Source organism: Heloderma suspectum, chromosome 13 (genome assembly GCF_057233095.1).
Source record: "Heloderma suspectum isolate Gila_16-S chromosome 13, 16-S_ref, whole genome shotgun sequence".
NCBI lineage: Eukaryota > Metazoa > Chordata > Lepidosauria > Squamata > Helodermatidae > Heloderma > Heloderma suspectum.
Genome location: NC_139470.1, coordinates 31,496,493 through 31,515,453, shown reverse-complemented (window position 1 = coordinate 31,515,453; position 18,961 = coordinate 31,496,493). Strand labels below are relative to the sequence as shown.

At 46.6% G+C, this 18,961-nt stretch overlaps 1 protein-coding gene across 24 annotated transcripts in view; it reads right to left on the bottom strand.

Annotated features, from left to right (window-relative positions):
- The window catches only part of SFI1 (SFI1 centrin binding protein), a 67,560-nt gene that overhangs the window by 29,992 nt on the left and 18,607 nt on the right, over positions 1-18,961 (bottom strand). For 21 of the 24 annotated variants that reach the window (XR_014785745.1, XR_014785747.1, XR_014785746.1 and 18 more), the window contains 7 exons: positions 14,395-14,497; positions 13,661-13,817; positions 11,698-11,859; positions 11,175-11,245; positions 10,583-10,675; positions 10,006-10,103; positions 8,667-8,733 (listed from right to left, as the gene is read on the bottom strand). Coding sequence is in view for 20 of the 24 variants with exons in the window: in XM_084819826.1 (XP_084675952.1) it covers positions 8,667-8,733; positions 10,006-10,103; positions 10,583-10,675; positions 11,175-11,245; positions 11,698-11,859; positions 13,661-13,817; positions 14,395-14,497 (751 nt within the window). In the remaining 4 variants the exon portion in view is untranslated. The remainder of the gene's footprint in view (positions 1-8,666; positions 8,734-10,005; positions 10,104-10,582; positions 10,676-11,174; positions 11,246-11,697; positions 11,860-13,660; positions 13,818-14,394; positions 14,498-18,961) is intronic. The other 3 variants (XM_084819839.1, XM_084819846.1, XM_084819845.1) reach the window with 1 other exon arrangement.

The window sequence follows — 18,961 nt, the reverse complement described above, 5'->3', positions numbered from 1 at the left end:
GTACTTTTCATAGAAAGTCTTTAGCAATCCAATTACGGGAGAGCCCGTATGCAGAGTGCCTCCAAAAGCCCAAATCATGATGGATCCAAACAGAGAAGGCTTCGGGCAATGAAGACGAGATCACAGAATCAATAGTAGGGTTGGAAGGGGCCTACAAGACCATCAAGTCCATCCCCCTGCTCAGTACAGGAATCCAAGTCAAACCATCCCTGACAGATTGCTGTCCAGCTTCATCTTGAATGCCCCCAGTATGGGAGAGCCCTCCACCTCCCTCGGTAATTGGTTCCATTGTCGTATTGCTCTAACAGCGAGGAACTTCTCCTGATGTTCAGCTGGAATCTGGCTTCCTGTAACTTGAGCTCATTATTCCGTGGCCTGTGCTCTGGGATGATCAAGAAGAGATCCTGCCTTTCCTCTCTCTGACACCCTTTCAAGTATTTGAAGAGTGCCATCAGATCTCCCCTGTCTTCTCTTCTCAAGGCTAAACATGCTCAGTTCTTTCAGTCTCTCCTCATATGGCTTTGTTTCCAGTCCCCTGAACATCTTTGTTGCCCTCCTCTGAACCCTCTCCAGTTTGTCTGCATCCTTCTTAAAGTGTGGTGCCCAGAACTGGACACAGTACTCCAGATGAGGCCGAACCAGTGCTGAGTAGAGGGGAACTAGTACTTCATGGGATTTGGAAGCTATACTTCTATTAATACAGTCCAAAATAGCATTTGCCTTTTTTGCAGCCATGTCACATTGTTGGCTCGTATTCAGCTTGCGATCTACAACAATTTCAAGATCCTTCTCGTTTGTTGAGCCTGGGAAGTTCCCTCATCTTGTGACTGTGCATTTGGTTTCTTTTTCTTAGGTGCAGAACTTGGCATTGATCCCTGTTAAATTTCATTCTGTTGTTTTCTGCCCAGCACTCCAGTCTATCAAGATCACTTTGCATTTTGTTTCTGTCTTCCAGGGTATTAGCTATCCCGCCCAATTTTGTGTCATCTGCCAATTTGATCAGCGTTCCCTGCACCTCCTCCTCCAAGTCATTAATAAACATATTGAAGAGCACTGGGCCCAGGACTGAGCCCTGCAGTACACCGCTTGTTACCTCTCCCCAGTTTGAGAAGGTCCCATTGAGAAGCAGTCTTTGAGTCCGATTCTGTAGCCAACTGTGGATCCACCTGATAGTTGTTTCATCTAGCCCACTTTGAGCTAGTTTGCTCATCAGGATATCATGGGGCATTTTGTCAAAAGCCTTGCTGACGTCGAGGGATATTATGTCCACAGCATTCCCACAGTCCACAGGGGGGGTGACTTGATCAACAAATGAGATCAGATTCATCTGGCAGGATTTGTTCTTGACAAATTCAGGTTGGCTTCAAGTCATCACTGCATTGTTTTCAAGGTGCTTACAGATGGATTGCTTTATCATCTGCTCCAGAATTTTCCCAGCGATTGATGTCAGACTGATTGGTCTGTAGTTCCCAGGTTCCTCCTTTGCGCCCTTTTTGAAGATAGGGACAACATTAGCGCTCCTCCAGTCATCTGGCACTTCCCCCGTCCTCCATGATTGCTCAAAGAGAATAGACAGTGGTTCCGAGAGTTCCTCTGCCAGTTCCTTTATTCCTCTAGGATGCAGTTCATCTGGCCCTGGAGATTTCAACTCATTCAAAATAATTAGGTGTTCCTTGACCATTTGCCTATCGATCTCAAGCTGCAATCCTGCCCCTTCAGCCTGTACTTCGCCTTTGCCATGGGGCTCATAGCCCCTCTTTTGGGAGAAGACTGAGCCAAAGTAGGAATTGAGCACTTCTACCTTTTCCTTGTCATCTGTTATCATTTTGCCATCCTTATTTAATAGCTGAACCACCAATTCTTTCCTCTGCCTTTTACTATGCACATAGCTGAAGCTTTTTTGTTGCTTTTAGCATCCCTTGCTAACCTCAGCTCGTTCTCAGCTTTAGCTTTCCTGACACCATCCCTGCAATTCTGTGCTACCTGCCTGTACTCTTCCTTTGTAGCTTGGCCTTCCTTCCACTTCCTGTATGTGTCCTTTTTTGTTTTTCAGGTCATCTCTAAGCTTTTTGTGAAGTCACATTGGCCTCTTTTGTTGTCTTCCACCTTTTCTTCTTGTTGGAATTGTTTGTAATTGTGCCTTGAGAATTTCCTTTTTTTAAGAACTCCCACCCATCTTGGACTCCTTTTCTCATTAGAGTAGCTTGCTATGGGACCTTACTGATCATTGTTCTGAGTTTGTTTGTTCATTTATTTATTAGCCGCCCATCTGGCCAGCTACCCGGCCACTCTAGGCGGCGTACAATACAAATAACACGAAATATAACAAATTTACATAATCAACAACAAAAATAGCAACAACAAAAACCCTAACCCACCCCAAATGCCCACCTGAACAGCCAGGTTTCCAAAGCCCAGCAGAAACTCATCAAAAAGGGGGCATGGAGGAGGTCACTAGGCAGGGAATTCCACAGAGTGGGGGCCACCACAGAAAAGGCCCTCTCCCTCGTCCCTCACCAGCCTAGTTGTCCTGGCTGATGGGACAGATAGAAGGCCTTCCAAGGTTGATCTCGTTGAGCGGTGATCCTGATGTTGCTGGAGGTGCTCCTTAAGATAGACTGGGCTGGAACCATATAGGGTTTTAAAGTTCAATGCCAACACCTTTAATTGGGCCCAGAAAACAACTGGTAACCAGTGAAAATCCTTCAGCACTGCAGTGATGTGGTCTCGCCAACAGCTACCTTTCATCAGGTGGGCCGCCGTGTTCTGCCCCAGCTGCAACTTCCAAACCATCTTCAAGGGTAACCCCACATAGAGCACTTTACAATAGTCTAGGTGAGAGGAGACCAGGGTGTGAACTATGGATGGGAGCAGATGGTTAGGGAGGTAGGGGTACAGCTGCCATATCAGACGGAGTTGGTACAGCGCTGCCTGGGTCACGGCTGACACCTGAGCCTCCGTGGACAGCTGGGAGTCTAAAATGACCCCAGACTGCAGACCTGGTCCTTCAGGGGCAGCCGCACCCCACTGAACACCAGGTCAACCGCCCCCAACCTCCCCTTGTCTCCCACCAAAAGTACTTTGGTTTTGTCAGGGTTCAGTTTTAGCTTAGTCCTTTCCATCCAGACACTCACCGACTCCAGACACTTGGACAGGGTTTCGACAGCCAACCTTGGCGAGGATTTAAATGCGAGGCAGAGTTGCGTGTCATCTGCATATTGGTGACACTGCACCCCAAATCTCCTGATGATAGCCCCAAGAGGCTTCACATAGATGTTAAAGAACATCAGGGAGAGAATAGAACCCTGTGGCACTCTGCAAGTGAGCAGCCAAGGGTCTGAAGTCTCCTCCCCCAGAGCTACCCTCTGGTACCTGCCAGACAGGAAGGGACGGAACCACCGTAATATGGTGTTCCCATGCCCAACCCCTCCAGGCGGTCCAGGAAGATACCGTGGTTGACAGTATCATAAGCCACTGAGAGATTGAGGAGAACAAGGAGCATTTGCCCCTATCCAGAGCCCTCCCCATGTCATCCAACAATGCGACCAAGGCCGTTTCTGTCCCATGCCCAGGCCTGAAGCCCAACTGAAATGGATCCAGATAATCAGATTCTTCCAAGTGTGCCTGCAACTGCAATGCCACCACCCGCTCAATCACCTTGCCCAAAAAAGGCAGATTCAAGACTGGGCGAAAGTTGTTCAAGTCTTGGGGATCCAAGGAGGGCTTCTTTAACAGTGGTCTTATCACCACCTCTTTGAGGGCTGATGGCATCACCCCCTCCTCAAGGCAGGCATTCACCACTGCCCTGATCCCCTCACCCAGCCTCTCTCTGCAGCTCATAATGAGCCAAGATGGACAAGGATCGAGTAAGCAGGTGGTCGGCCTTACAGATGAAACCACCTTGTCCACTTCCTCAGAAGGAAGAAGCTGGAACCGATCCCACACAACCGGTCTGCCACTGGCCACCCCTCATGCACTAACTGTATCCACAGCACACAGAATAGCACTCCTGATCTGGTTGATTTTATCTGCAAAGTGCTTTGCAAACTCATCACAGGAGGCCTTAGAATGCTACATTGGTTCTGGAACAGCTGGACTGACCAGGCTCCAGACCACTTGGAACAGTCTCCTGGGACAGCACTCTGTGGATGCGATAGAGGCAGCATAAAACTTCTTTTTTTCTGCTCTTATCACCACATGGTAGGCTGAAGCTACAGCTCTTCGGAGCGAGACTTCCTGCATTGGCGCTCAGCTATCTCACCTCCATCTTCAGAGCTTGTAACTGTGGGGCGAACCATGGTGCAGTCTGAGCTCTGGAGAGGGTGTTTTGGAGCCACCCAGTCTAACACCCTGGTGATTGCAGCATTCCAGCCATCTACCAGGGTCTTGACCAAGCTGTTTGTGTGTTCCAAAGAATCCCCAAGCGCTGTCAGGAAACCATTCGGATCCATAAGACGCCTGGGGTGGACCATCTTAATGGTTCCTCCACCCCTGCTGAGGGGTTGTAGAACCAAGAAGTCCAACTCCACCAGGTGGTTATCTGACCATGACAGTGGTGGATATACCCCCAATTTCCAGATCACTCCCCACCTCTCCAGAAACAAACACATCTAATGTATGACCGGCTACATGGGTGGACCCAGTTGGAATAGGGTGCAGCTCCCAGGAAGTCATGCTCTCCATGAAGTCCCGAGGTGTCCCCATGCAGATGGCCTCTGAGTGTACATTGAAGTCTCCCAACACCAACAAGTTAGGGGACTGCACACACACACATCAGAGGCCACCTCAAGCACCTTGGCCAGGGAGTCTGTTGTGCAGCAGGGTAGGCAGTACACAAGCAGACTCCCCAGACTGCCCCTCGGGCCCAACCTCCAGTACATGCAGTCAGCAAGCCTGGTCTCCTGGAGAGGGAGTCTGGTGAGGACCAAGGACTCCCAGTAGATAACAGCCACACCCCCTCCCCGACCCCCAGCCCTTGGCTGCTGTGCATATGAAAATCCAGCCGGGCAAATGGCTGCAAGACTGGGAGCAGTGGCCTTGTCTAGCCAGGTCTCCGTAAAACATGCCAGGTCCGCACCCTCATCCAGGATCATGTCATGGATGACAGATGTTTTATGGGCAACGGACTTGGCATTACACAGCAGCAGACAAAGGCCAGAGGATGGAGTCACGCATCCCGCAGCCATCCTTCGGCTCTAGACAGGCGCAGTACAGGGGACAGATATTACGCATCTCTCCCCTGTTCCCCTTACCAGGCATGGCCTGCCCCTAGCACTCCGCCAGCATCTGCCGCCCAGCCTCGGTATGTTCTGGCCTGAGAACTCCCCCCACTGCCTCTGCCAGGTGGACACGTCTCCCTCGCTTCTGCCTATCAGATGGGCACATCACCCCTATTAAGATTGGCTTTCCTAAAATCTAGGGTACGCATTTGGCTACACTCGGCTTTTGCTTTCTTTAGAACCAAGAACTCAAGTATAATATGGTCACTTTCCCCCAGATCCACAAAGTCATCTCTGTTGGTTAGGATCAAGTCAAGGATAGCTGATCCTCTAGTTCCTTCCTCCACTTTCTGTAGGAGGAAGTTATCAGCAACACAAGTGAGGAATTTCTTGGAGGGGCCATGCTTTGCAGAATTCGTCTCCCAACAGGTATTGGGAAAATTGAAGTCCCCCATTACTACTTCATCAGGCTTCCTTGAAACATTGGCCATTTGCTTTTCAAAAGTTTCATCCTCGTCTTTTCCTTGATTGGGTGGCCGGTAGTAGACTTCGACCACCAGGTTCCTTTTATTCTTTGCTCCATTTATTTTAACCCAGATGCTCTCGATGGGGCTACCAAGCTCATCCTCCTGTATTTCTGTGCAGAGATATATATTTTTAACATGTAGTGCAACTCCACCTCCCTTTCTGTTCCTCCTGTTCTTTTTGAACATGTTATATCCTTCAATTGCTGTATTCCAGTCATGGGAGTCATCCCACCAAGTTTCAGTTACACCTATCAAGTCTTAATTTCCCTCCTGTATTAAAGGTAAAGTTCATTCTGTTTGTTTCCCATACTCTGGGCATTAGTATATAGCCATCGAAGACCATGTGCTTCATAGTCTGGCTTTCTTCCTACATGTGTCTGAAGACTATTATTGGGCGCTATCAGAGCTGTTCTCTCTGTTGCAGTGCATGAGCCTTCATCCATCGTTGTTGTTGTTGTTCATCGTTACCCCCAACTTTAAGTCTCCCTCCACCGTAGGATTCAGTTTAAAGCCCTCCTGATGAAGTTCTTCATGCTGTGGCCAAACACATTCTTACCAGCCCTTGTGAGGTGCAACCCATCCCTTGCCAATAGCCCATCTTCCAGGAAGTATAGCCCGTGGTCCCTGAATCCAAATCTCTCAAGTTGGCACCACCTTCGTAGCCAGTCATTCATTCACCTGCAGTATTTTTCGTTCCCTTTCTATCCCTCTCCTAACTACTGGAAGGATGGATGAGAAAACTATCTGGGCCCCAAAGTTCTGGAGTTTCCTTCCCAAAGCTTCAAAGTGTGATGTGATTTCTTCGTAGCTCCGCTTGGCGGTATCATTTGTTCCCACATGGATGAGAAGAAAGGGATACCTGTCAGTGGGCTTTATGAGTACAGGCAACCCTTCAGTCACGGCTCTAATCCATCCTCCCAGGAGACAGCATACCTGGAGAGTCCATGGGTCTTCACGAGATGTTCCTAGCAAAAGCTCTTCGCCTTTGCATCAGTTTCAAAGGGGAAGGCATGACTGTAAGACACCCCCTCCGGATCCCTTGACAGACAAGGGCCTTGAGCCTTTCAGCAAGGCCCCTCTCTAAACAGGGTGTCACTGCTCAGCCCTCCAGCAGAGCTGCTTCAGCCTGGGCGGCCCTCCTGCAAACCCCACCCCACCTCTGTCGGTTCTCATGGACAGCTGCCAGCCTCCCTACCTGCTAAGGCCAGACCAGCAGGTGGAAAGGGAGTCAGGTGACTCCCCTTGGCTCTGCTCTGGGAATGCTGACAGAGAGGCTCACACAGATTCTGACATTCCAGAGGCTGAATAGGCCCACGCCCTTCCAGGCTTGTTCCCATCAAATCCTGGCTATAACCTACAAGGCTCACTGCAGTGCTGAAGCTGGGCCCTGGCATCAGCTAGCATTATAGGAGTTGTAGTCCAACACATCTGGAGGGACATCAGGTTGAAAGGCTGGTGTGCACTTCCCTGAGGGCCTTCCTTACTTGGAAAATGGCTGCCTTGGAAATCAATCAACTGTTGTTTAGCATTGCCTAGAAGAAACAGCCTTTCTAACCATGCTGAATTTAAATACGCTGTGACATTAGTTTTCAGCTGGTGGGTCATAGAATCATAGAATAGTAGGGTCAAAGGGGCCTACAAGGCCATCGAGTCCAACCCCCTGCTCAATGCAGGAATCCAAGACAGAGCATCCCCGATAGATAGCTGTCCAGCATCATCTTGAAGGCCTCCAGTGTGGGATTGCCCACTACCTCCCTACGTAATTGGTTCCATTGTTGTATTGCTCTAACAGTCAGGAAGTTTCTCCTGATGTTCAGCCGGAATCTGGCTTCCTGCAACTTGAGCCCATTATTCTGTGTCCTGCACTCTGGGATGATCGAGAGGAGATGCTGGCCTTCCTCTCTGTGACAATCTTTCAAGGACTTGAAGAGGGCTACCATCTCTCCCCTCAGTCTTTTCTTCTAAAGGTTAAACATGCCCAGTTCTTTCAGTCTCTCTTCATAGGGCTTTGTTTCCAGTCCCCTGATCATCTTCATTGCCCTCCTCTAAACTCTCTCCAGCTTGTCTGCATCCTTCTTAAAGTACGGTGCCCAGAACTGGACACAGTACTCCAGATGAGGCCTACCGAGTGCTGAGTAAAGAGGAACTAGTACTTCACGGGAAGTGGAAGCGATGCTTCTATTAATGCAGCCCATTAATAGAATCACATTAATAGAGTTGCTTGCCATGGGACCTTACTGATCATTGTTCTGAGGTTATTAAATTTGGCTTTCCTAAAATCCAGTGTACGGGTTTGCCTACACTCGGCTTTTGCTTCCCTTAGAACCATGAACTCAAGTATAACATGGTCGCTTTCCCCAAGAGTTCCTGTAACTGCTACTTTACCAACTAAGTCACCTCTGTTGGTTAGGATCAAGTCAAGGATAGCAAATCTTCTAGTTCCTTCCTCTACTTTCTGTAGGAGGAAGTTATCCACCATACAAGTCAGGAATTTCCTGGAGGGGCCATGTTTTGCAGAATTTGTCTCCCAACAAATAGCGGGGAACTTGAATATCCCCCATTACTACTATATTCTGCTTCCTTGAAACATTGGCTAATTGCTTTTCACAAGTTTCATCCTCGTCTTCTCCTTGATTGGGTGGCCGGTAGTACACTCCGACCACCATGTTCCTTTAATTCTTTGCTCTTTTTGAACAAGTTATATCCTTCATTTGTGCCACACCAATGAGGGGGACCACCACCATTTGATTCTTTTTGAAGGAGAACAATGGGGAAAAATTAAGAAAAAGAGTGGTATTAGTGCACAGCAAGAAGGATAGAGAGAGGGAAGGAAGGAAAAAGATGGACAAACATATATAGGGAAACATTTGAAGCTTGAGGCTCAGTGCCTGAAAAGTTTGAAATTATGGAACCCTCTTACCTTCCTGTGTCTTTCCTGGTTGGCATGGTATAACCAGGTCCTGAGACACTTTAGCAGGAGTGCCGTGCTGAAATTCAAAGTTTGCCGATCAATAAATAGCTGCTTCTTGCTTAGTGCACAGCTTCCTGAAGCTCAGGACCAGGGACAGCTCACTACAGAACCAAGTGAATATAACAGAAAACCAGATACACCCCCCACCTTCCAAGGCTTAAATGAATGGGCCGCTCATGCAAACTGACAGAACCAATGAAGTTTGCATGTTCTTTAGGCAACTTGCTAGAATGAATCTGCCTGGTCAGGATTCTTTCGTGCTGCTTCATGTGTGCTTTGACCAGCTAAAGCAGGTGGACTTGAGGCTTGGGATCCATTTTATTTTTCACCAGATCCTCAAGGTCTGCCAACTGGAGCCAGATGAAAAACAGTGGCTCACAAAAGCAGACACTGAATTACAGAACAAGGTCCCTCTGAGCACATGCTCAACCCAGGAACTTCTTTTCAGTACCAGAACAGAAGCTGGCATACAAATTCTTCCACACACAAATCTACTCCTATTTCCCACTGGAGAGTTCTTGATTTCAGCAGCCTAATTTAGGAGGAAAAAAGGCCTTTTTGTTCTTGCTATTGTTAAGTGATCGGAAGTAAGAAACTCTTGCTGATCTACTGCAAATCACCCAGAGATCAACCAGTAGATTCTGTTCTACCATCTGCTTGCCTTAGAGCTAAATCACCACAGCATGGAATAAAAGAATACAGAGTACTTAACTGCTTGAAAAAGGTTCGTGTATGCATACCCTTTGCAAGCTAGGCCATTAAGTGACAAATCTACCTATGTCAGACATGAGTGATTTTCAAATGTTAGATTTATAGGCAATGCTACCCAACGCTGGATATCCATTCCCTGCCCCATTCTCATGGCCCAGAGAATGACCTGAAGGCACCTGATGTTGTTCCATCTCTGAAACTAGGTAGGCCAGGACTTCAATAGGAGGCTCTCCAGGAACTCAGTACATCACTGTGAGCTCCAAGGTCGAAAGGTAAGATATTGATATTAAAAAAGCAAAACAGAGAGTGGGTAGAATCAAGCACAAACCCATTCTTAATAAAGTAGGCCTAGAAAATGTCAATAAGGAGAACACTGCAGACATCAAGAGAACAGCATTTTGTTCCAGAGTTTTAGCTCTCTATCTGCATTTATACACGCCTTCCTCAACCAGTTTACGACTACAATGCCCAGAATTCCTGATCACCGGCCATGCTGGCTGGGGCTGAAGGGAGTTGTACTCCCAAATATCTGGAGGTTAGGGAAGGCTGATCTGTGTAGTTGTTCACCCTGTAGCACCTGTGGTGAGAGTGAGCGGCCACTGTCAGAGACCGGTGCTGCTCTTCCTCCTTCTGTTCCAAACAAGTCTTCCAACAATTCCAGAACCTGTGCAAGAGCTGGAACAAAACCAGAAGAAAAGAGCATGAAGCATGATGCAACCAGGGATCCTTAAATGCAGAGAATGGGACAGGGCCTTATAAAAACAAAACATCCCCTGCAATAACAACAACTGTAACAAAGGAATATATGCTCTTAAAAATAAATGATAAAAATGTGGTGCAATTTATTTCAGCAGCAACACAGACCTATGTCCTCAAACTCTTTACAGCACACACATGTTACTTGACTTTGGCATGCATGATTGCCCAGAGTCATCATGTGTATCTTCCATCATCATGGACGACACCTAGGAAACATCTTCTAACCTTACACAAAAATGTTTTCTGTTGCTTGATCAGCATGGGATCAACTCAGTAGCACAAGCTGGTGACACTTCTCTTGCCAGTATGACAAGGAAGGAAGGAAGGAAGGAAGGAAGGAAGGAAGGGAGGGCTGGACAGAAGGGTGAGCAAAAATGTGGCAAGGTCAGACTCACCGTGACTTGGTGCTGCCGATGAGCCAAATTTCTTCTCAGGTTCTTGACGGACGCATCCACAGCGTTCCTTTGGAAGGCACTAAGCCCACGGTACTGTGAAAAGCAGAAGGGCAGGCAGCCTGAATCCCAGAGCACATTAGATAAGCTGCTTCTGCTATAAAGACAAAGCTGTGTCTTTTTAGCCCATCTTATTCGCCATCTGTAATGATCAGCTTCAGGCAGATGAAGCAAGGTGAGAGGGCAGCCTCCTCAGGCAACCGATTCTGGTCACAAGAAATGGGAAGTGCACTGAGCAACATCAGCTGGAAAGTTTCCAGCACAAGCCCCAGTCACATGAGCAGGAACGGTCCAAGAGCACTAGCCATACAACTGTGGCCTGGGCAGCAGCACAGACACAGTTCCAGCTCTGCGCCTTGTGCAGGCAGGCAGCACGCAGGGGGGCCTGCCCATGGCACGGAGGGGCAGGCAGGCGACTGCTGCCATGTGAAGTTGCCCTGTGTGAGCATCCTAAGAGAGGAAGCAGCTCTTCCTGGGCAGAGCTCATTCTGGGGAAGCCAGGCTTCCTCCCTCCAGAGATACAGCAACCCCCTACCAGCAGGTGGTGCCTGTAATGGTGTTCCGCTCGCTCAGCTCGCTTCGCTGCTTTAGCACACAAGACCACATCTGTTGTACAAGTTAAGGAAAACGTTTGCTCGCCCAGCTAGACTGGACCAACGTCTTGGTAGCTTGGTGCCTACAGGTATAAAACTAGTAGGGAGGAACCACCTCCCTTGTCAGTGAGTTTCACAAGGTGAATTATTTCCTGTGATTCAACAGTACCTTCCAACTGGGTGTCCACTACTTCTTTGATTAGGCAAAAGAGCAAAAAAAGCAACCCATGCTCACATTCTTTGAAGACTTGCATCGCTTTACATCCATCTGTTCTTAAAGACTGTCACATAGATTGCGGCCCATTGAACAGCAGGCCCCACCCCAGCCTTTGCTCCAGTGCTGGAACCTGGAATAAGCCTGCTGGACTACAGGGCTGTCGCTCAGGTTCAAAACGTGTCTATTTTTTTTTTTTAACAGTCATTCACATGCACACCCCTGCAAAGAGCCACCAAGAGAATGGATACAGCACTTCCATCGTGTGAAAACTCTTCGCAAGGCCATCCTTGCTGCCAGCAGAACTAGGCGCTCTCGGTGTAGCTGCAATCTCTGTTTGTGTTCCCAAGTTAGCCGCCACACAGAGAAACACTGAAGGCGCACACAGGTCTGGTGGTGCTGCAACGCCAGCTCTGGAACAAGAGACACACAAAATTGCCCCCTTTGTGCTAATATCAAGATCAGGGGACAACATGTGAGCATTAGGTAGTCAAGTGTTTTGCTATTAGACAGGAGCTGGAAATGAAACCATCTCCAGTAGTTAAGCTCTGAATAATGGTAGCATTTAGACAGTGGTGGCTGGTTAAACTTGTAAAGGAAGTTTATTTATATAATGTGAAAGCCATGTCAGCTTTATGATGTGTTGTACCTACAGCTTATACTTGGGAATGATTCAGATCTCGAAGAAGCCACGGGAGGCAGACTACTGCTGGCATATGGACAATCACCTAACTGGAGACTACGACTTACCAGTGACAAGAACATCTCAACCAATGTACAACAGGGCACAAGACCTTGTAACAGACCTAAATGTCAGCTGTGCCCTCTGATCAATGTAAGTAACACTGTGTGTGGACCTAATGGTACCATCCATCACACCCATGGCATTTATACCTGCATGTCGGCCACTGTAGTGTATTATTTTCATGTGTCAAATATCCAACAACAGTTTAAATTGGGTAAACTGGGCCTATCTTTAAGGCAAAGAAGAGATGATCCAAAATCAGATAAAAAGAGCAAGAACAAGAAGAAACCAGGAGTGACCATTCTAATCTCCTTGAACACAGCAGACTTCAGTCAGGTATTGTTCTTGGGAAGGTCAAATTGCAAGGACGCACAGAACGCTAGGTAGCAGGAATTCATACATAAATTTGACTGTATCCATTGGGGGCTTAGCAGGGACTACTGTTTCTTTGCACACTATAAAGATTCTATGTAACTTATATTATTACAGTCCCTTTAAGAACTTTAGAATGTTTGTTTCCTCTTCGGCAGCTTTCAACTTATTTTTCTACCTTACTTCTCCGAGTTCCAACTCAACATCCAATAAAGAAGGTTGTTGACTATGCCATTTTACAATTTAAATAACTTCTAAAAAGTTAGTCTCAAGGTACCATTGAACACATTTATTTCTCTTTGTAAAGAAAGGAACTGCTTCAGGAGAATACAAACATAAGATGCTGCATCACTAATTAAAACATCAACAACAGGGGCTCTGTATATCTTGTGCCAAAACAAACTGAAGCTTGCTCTGAGATGGATGCACAGATGGATGCATTCTACTGGCAAGATTTGGTTTTTAAAGAATTTTGGATTTGGCACAAGTATATGAACATCAGGTATAGCCTCTCCATGTTTTTCCAAGCTTCTCTCTGCAATAATCACCTTAAAAAAGAGTTTTCTCTAGTTAAGCAGAATATCCAAAGCTACATGGCTGCACAGCTTTGGCAAAGCAGATCAGTTTGTTGACATTCTCACAACCATCATGTTCACTAGAGATGCAGGCTTTCAGCAATTAAGGGAACATGAGTTAACCCCCTGTCCCAATGGAGCTGTCTCTGCCAAATAACTTAACAACATACAGGAAATCTCTGACTAGAGTTGTTTGGCTCTTAAAGGAGCCCAGCTGTATGTTTGTGTTTTTTGTTTTACTATAACTAACCCTTGGCAGACAAGGCAGTAAAGTCATATCCTCTTTGAAAGATCATATTCAATTGTGTTTGACCCCCCTGTAGAGGCTTTGGTGTGGTCTAACGGACACTTCACACAGACCTTCACAGTCAAGCTTTTCAGCAGACATTCAGCAATTCTGGCCCAAGTCATTCCATATGAGCACAACTCAGAACCAAAAGCATCTCAGTCTGAAAAAATAAAGTATTCTGTTCTGCTAAAGAGAAATGCACTCTATGTTGTCCCAGGTTATGTCTAACTCACCGCCCCACCACTTCTTCATCCTCCGGAGCTTCACATAGATGTGCCAGGATTTCATGGATTTCCTCATCTTCCTGTGCCTGTCGTGCCTCACTGCTCTGACTTCCTCCTCCTTCTCATTCTGGATGCACGTGTAGAGCTCCTTCCATTGGAGCCAGGCCTGACAACGAGGATCAACAGGAAGAATAAAGGGCCAAGAGCAAGGCAGTGAAAGAAAAGAGGGCAGAGCCAAGAAGAAAACACACACACACCAGACTGAGAAGGGAAGAAATATCAGCTATACTTCCTGATCAGACTTGCAAAACAATTCTTAGTTGCAGCAGTCAGCCTCTCTTCTCTTCTCTTCTCAAACCCATGCTCTCGTTTAAGAAAAATCGGAACTGAAATGTGTTGCCATTTGCTGCAAAGATCTCCATTTGTGGAAGGATGATGAAGGAGGGAGTGTGCCTCTGAGCAACAGATGCCGCAGGCAAATAACGAGGGAGGACTCTCCTTCCTGTCATGGCCTCCTGGTTGCTTCCCAGCGGCATCTGGCTGGGCACTGCTGCAAAGAGGATGCTGGACTAGATGGATCTTGGCCTCCTCTGGCAAGGCAGACCTGAACTTCCAATGAGTAACGGACAGGGCACATATTATTACTCAGGATTACCAGCAGCAGCAGCAGCTCATTTAAAAAAATGTTTGCTGTTTTCTTTTTGTCGCCTAAGGCTTAAAGGACTGATATTTTCAGGACTCACACGAAACTGCAAGCCTTGTGCCCAGTGCTGTAGAGCCTGTCCCTCCATTTCACAGCCAACTTGATTCTGGCACCACCTCTTTCTCCACAATCGCCATGAGAAACTGCCAAAAACAAACAGTTGAGGACATACTTCAGAATTTCACTCGGCAGCCTAGTGAAGCAAATGATGAAACCAAAGGGTTCTACAAGTATCTGTCCTGGGGAACCAGAGAGTCACACCCACTCCCAAACAGCATAGGAAGTGGCCATGCTGGCTGGGAATGATGGGAGTTGCAGTCCAACACATCTGGAAGGCACTAGACTGGGGAAGGCGGTCTTGAAGTTTCTGGGCCTTTATCCTCTGGCAAGAGATAAAGTTATCATGGCAACCATATATTGGATGAGTTTCAGTTGTTGAGGCCTGAGAATGCAGACAAGGTGCTTGGCTAAGTCTGGTCGACCACCTGTGTGCTTGACCCTTGCCCTTCATGGCTTATTACATCTAATAGGGAGGGGATATTAGGCTGGCTCCAGGAGGTTGTAAAATCCTCCCTGAGAGAGGGGGTGGTACTGGCCTCTTTAAAGGAGATGGTAATTAGGCCACTCCTGAAAAAAACTGACCTGGATGATGTTAACAACTATAGGCCAGTAGCCAATATCCCTTTCTTGGGAAAAGTGCTTGAGCAGGTGGTTACCTCCAGGCACTCTCAAATGAAACTGATTATCTAGTCCCATTTAAATTGGGCTTCAAGCCTGGTTTTGGAACATAAACTGCCTTGGTCATCCTGTGGGATGACCTTTGCTGAGAGAGGGATAGGGGGAGTGCAACCTTGTTGACCTCTCGGCAGCTTTCAATACCATCGGCCATGGTATCCTTCTGGATAAGTTGTCTGGGCTGGGAGTTGGAGGCACTGCACTGCAGTGGTTCTGCTCCCACTTGGGTCGCCGATTCCAGCAGGTGGTGCTGGGGGATTATTGCTCTGTGCCTTGGCAGCTATGCCATGGGGTTCCACAGGGCTCTATTCTATCTCCCATGCTGTTCAACATCTATATGAAACAGCTGGGGGAGGTTACCTGGAGGTGTGGGCTCAGGTGCCATCAATATGCGGATGACACCCAGCTCTACCTCTCCTTTTCATCAAATCCATGTGAGGCAGTGGCTGTTCTGAATCAGTGCCTGGGCACGGTAATGGACTGAAGGCCAATAAACTAATCCAGACAAGATGGAGATACTGATAGTGAGTGTTCGTCTGCCCATCTAAGTGATGTTCTCCCTGTTCTGGAGGGGGTTGCATTCCCCCTAAAGGGTCAGGTTTGTAGTTTGGGGGTGCTCTTGGATCCAGCACTGTCACTAGAGGCACATGTAGATTCAGTGCCACAGAGCACCTTTGATCAGCTTAAGCTGATATACCAACTATGTCCTTATCTGGACAGAGATAGCCCAGCTACAGTTATGCATGCTCTGGTAACCCCTCGTCTGGATTACTGCAATGCATTATATGTGGGGGCTACCTCTGAAAAGGTCCTGGAAACTTCAGCTGGTCCAAAATAGGGCAGCGAGATTTTTAATGGGGACTGGCAAACATGATCATGCTAGTACTTTTCCATCTGCCAATATTATGCCAGTACTTCTCTATCTGCACTGGCTGCCAGTTTATTTCCAGGCCCAATTCAAAGTGCTGGTATTAACATTCAAATCCCTAAATGGCTGGGGGCCAAGTTACCTGAAGGATCATCTCCTCCCATATATACCTGCCCAGACCCTAAGACCGTCTTCAGCAGTCCTTCTCCAGGACCCCTCACCAAAGGAAGTGAGGTGGGTGGCTACCAGGAAGAGGGCCTTTTCCGTTGTGGCACCCCGGTTGCGGAATGAGCTTCCCAGAGGCTCGCCTGGTGCCTACACTGTGCTCTTTTCGGTGCCAGGTGAAGACCTCCTTATTTTCCAAGGCATCTTTTCATTTCTGTTGTTTTAAATCTGTTGCTGTATTTAAAATCTTTGCACTGTTCCTAGGTTTTATTTGGGGTTTTATTTTTATTTTATACTGTATTTTTACATTTTTGAACTATTAAAGTGTATTTTATTAGGTTGTATTTTATGGTTTCAAATGTTGTGAACTGCCTCTGAGAGCTTTGGCTATTGGGTGATATAGAAATGTAATAAATAAATAAATAACTGAGCTGTATGCTTTATGCATTACAGTGGTTTTCTACCTGTACTCTTCCAGGGAGCCTTGAGGTGCCTTTCATGTGTTTATTTATCATTGAAATATATCATCCACTTTCCCAACACTAAGTGCTGAAAGCAGTTTACAACAACAAGCCCATCACAAAAATATGTGCAATTGGACTTCTGGCCGGAGCCATGTCGTCATGGCAGTGACCTGCAGAGTTCCGCAGGTTGCTTATCTCAAACAGTTATGAAAAGGTTGAGAAACCTTTTAAAATTCCCCTGGAATTAAAAGGGGAACCTTACAGTACCATCCAGTTGAAATCTTGGAAGAACAGCTGCTTTTGCGGTGCAGCAGAAGGGCTGCAATCTAAGGTCAGTGGCCGGAGTATCATCTACTGAAGGCTGTTTGAAACGCCTAGCAATTAGGAGACTACAAGACTGACGAGTTCCAGAAAATATTTGTGAACTTAAACTACCAGCAATATCTGGGGACTGGTACTTAAATCTAATTAAACGTTTGTTTTTTCTGTTTCTGCAATTATACTTGCTGGTTGTGCTTCTGGAAGTGGAGGATGGCAGTATCAAGGGAAAAAACAAAAGGTTTGGGAATGCCACCTACCCCCCCCCCCAATTGCTCCCCCAGCAAAGGTTTCTAGAAATGCTGGAGGTGAAGAGGAGCTGCTTGCTTTGATAAAAAATATGTCTTCTCAGCTATCAGTGCAGTCAAAGAAACTTGAAACAATCCAGGACGCAATCACTGCCCTTCAAGGGGCTGTGGATTTAATCAATATCTCTCTTCAAAAGATGGAAACGAAGGTTAATGTGCTCGAAGATCGAGTTATTGCTCAGGAAACTGCTATATAAGTTTCTCACAATACTCTGTCTGCTCAAATCTCTCAATTGGAGGCTTTCAAATGCAGAGAGAACCTTCATATTCTTGGTATTAAAGACTTGGCTGCTGATGTATGTTTGGCTGAATTTATGGATAAACTTTTGCATGAATTAGTGGTTTTGCCATCTGATTTCCCACTGGATATTGAGCATGCATATTGTGTTCCTGGCTCAATACGTGGCACTAAAGGGGCTTCTGGGACAGTTGTTGTTCAGTTTTCACGAGTTTCTACAAAAAATTATCTTCTGTGTCTGGCAAGGGAAAGAGGTGAGCTAAGGTGGGGATCAGCAAATGACAAGATTATGCTCTTTCCTGATTATACCAAATAAACTGCTGACAGAAGAAGGGAAGTTTGACAAAGCAAAATAACCTGCAATATCATATTAAATATCCTGCTACATTTTGCATTCTTTTTGAAGGCCAGATGAAAACGTTTTTAAATCCTGATGCAGCTAAATCATTTCTCATTGGTGTTAACGTTAAAACAAGGGAGCCAACTTTCTCAGCCTCCTGCATTAGAATTTAGCCATTTTTACTGTTCCTCTGAAGTCTTGTTTGGGGTTTAGCTGATAGGATGTCTGGGAAGTTTGCCAGAGTAAATGTTTGCATATTTTTGTTTTCTTTCTCCTTTGTGTGTCATATTGTATGTGTATATGTGGTGTACACATAGAAATACATTTTTAGATATGATATGACCTACAATATAATAAATAAATAAATAAAAAATACCCTTCATGGATCACTGCCTTGTTGTGGCGAAGGGGCTTGCGTAACTCAGTGAAGCCATAAGCTATGCCGTGCAGGGTCACCCAAGACGGACAGGTCATGGCAGAGAGTTCTGACAAAATGTGGTCCACTGGAGAAGGAAATGGCAACCCACTCCAGTATTCTTGCCAAGAAAACCCCATGGAACGTATCACAAGGCTAAAAGAGATGACGCCGGAAGATGAGCCCCTCAGGTTGGAAGGTGTCCAATATACTACTGGGGAAGAGCAGAGGGTATTTCCAAGTAGCGCCAGAAAGAGTGAAGCGGCTGGGCCAAAGCCGAAAGGACACTCAGCTGTGGATGTGTCTGGTGGTGAAAAGAAAATCCGATGCTGTAAAGAACAATATTGTTTAGGAACCTGGAATGTCAGATCAATGAATCAAGGTAAGCTGGAGGTGGTCAAACATGAGATGGCAAGATTGAACATCGACATCTTGGGAATCAGCGAACTAAAACGGACAGGCATGGGCGAATTTAATTCAGGTGACCATCATATCTACTACTGTGGGCAAGAATCCCTTAGAAGAAATGGAGTAGCACTCATAGTCAACAAAAGGGTGGGAAAAGCAGTACTGGGGTACAATCTTAAAAACGATAGAATGATCTCAGTACGAATCCAAGGCAAACCATTCAACATCACAGTAATTCAAGTCTATGCCCCAACCACTGAGGCCGAAGAAGCTGAGGTTGATCGGTTCTATGAAGACCTACAACACCTTCTAGAACTAACACCAAAAAAAGATGTCCTCTTCATCATA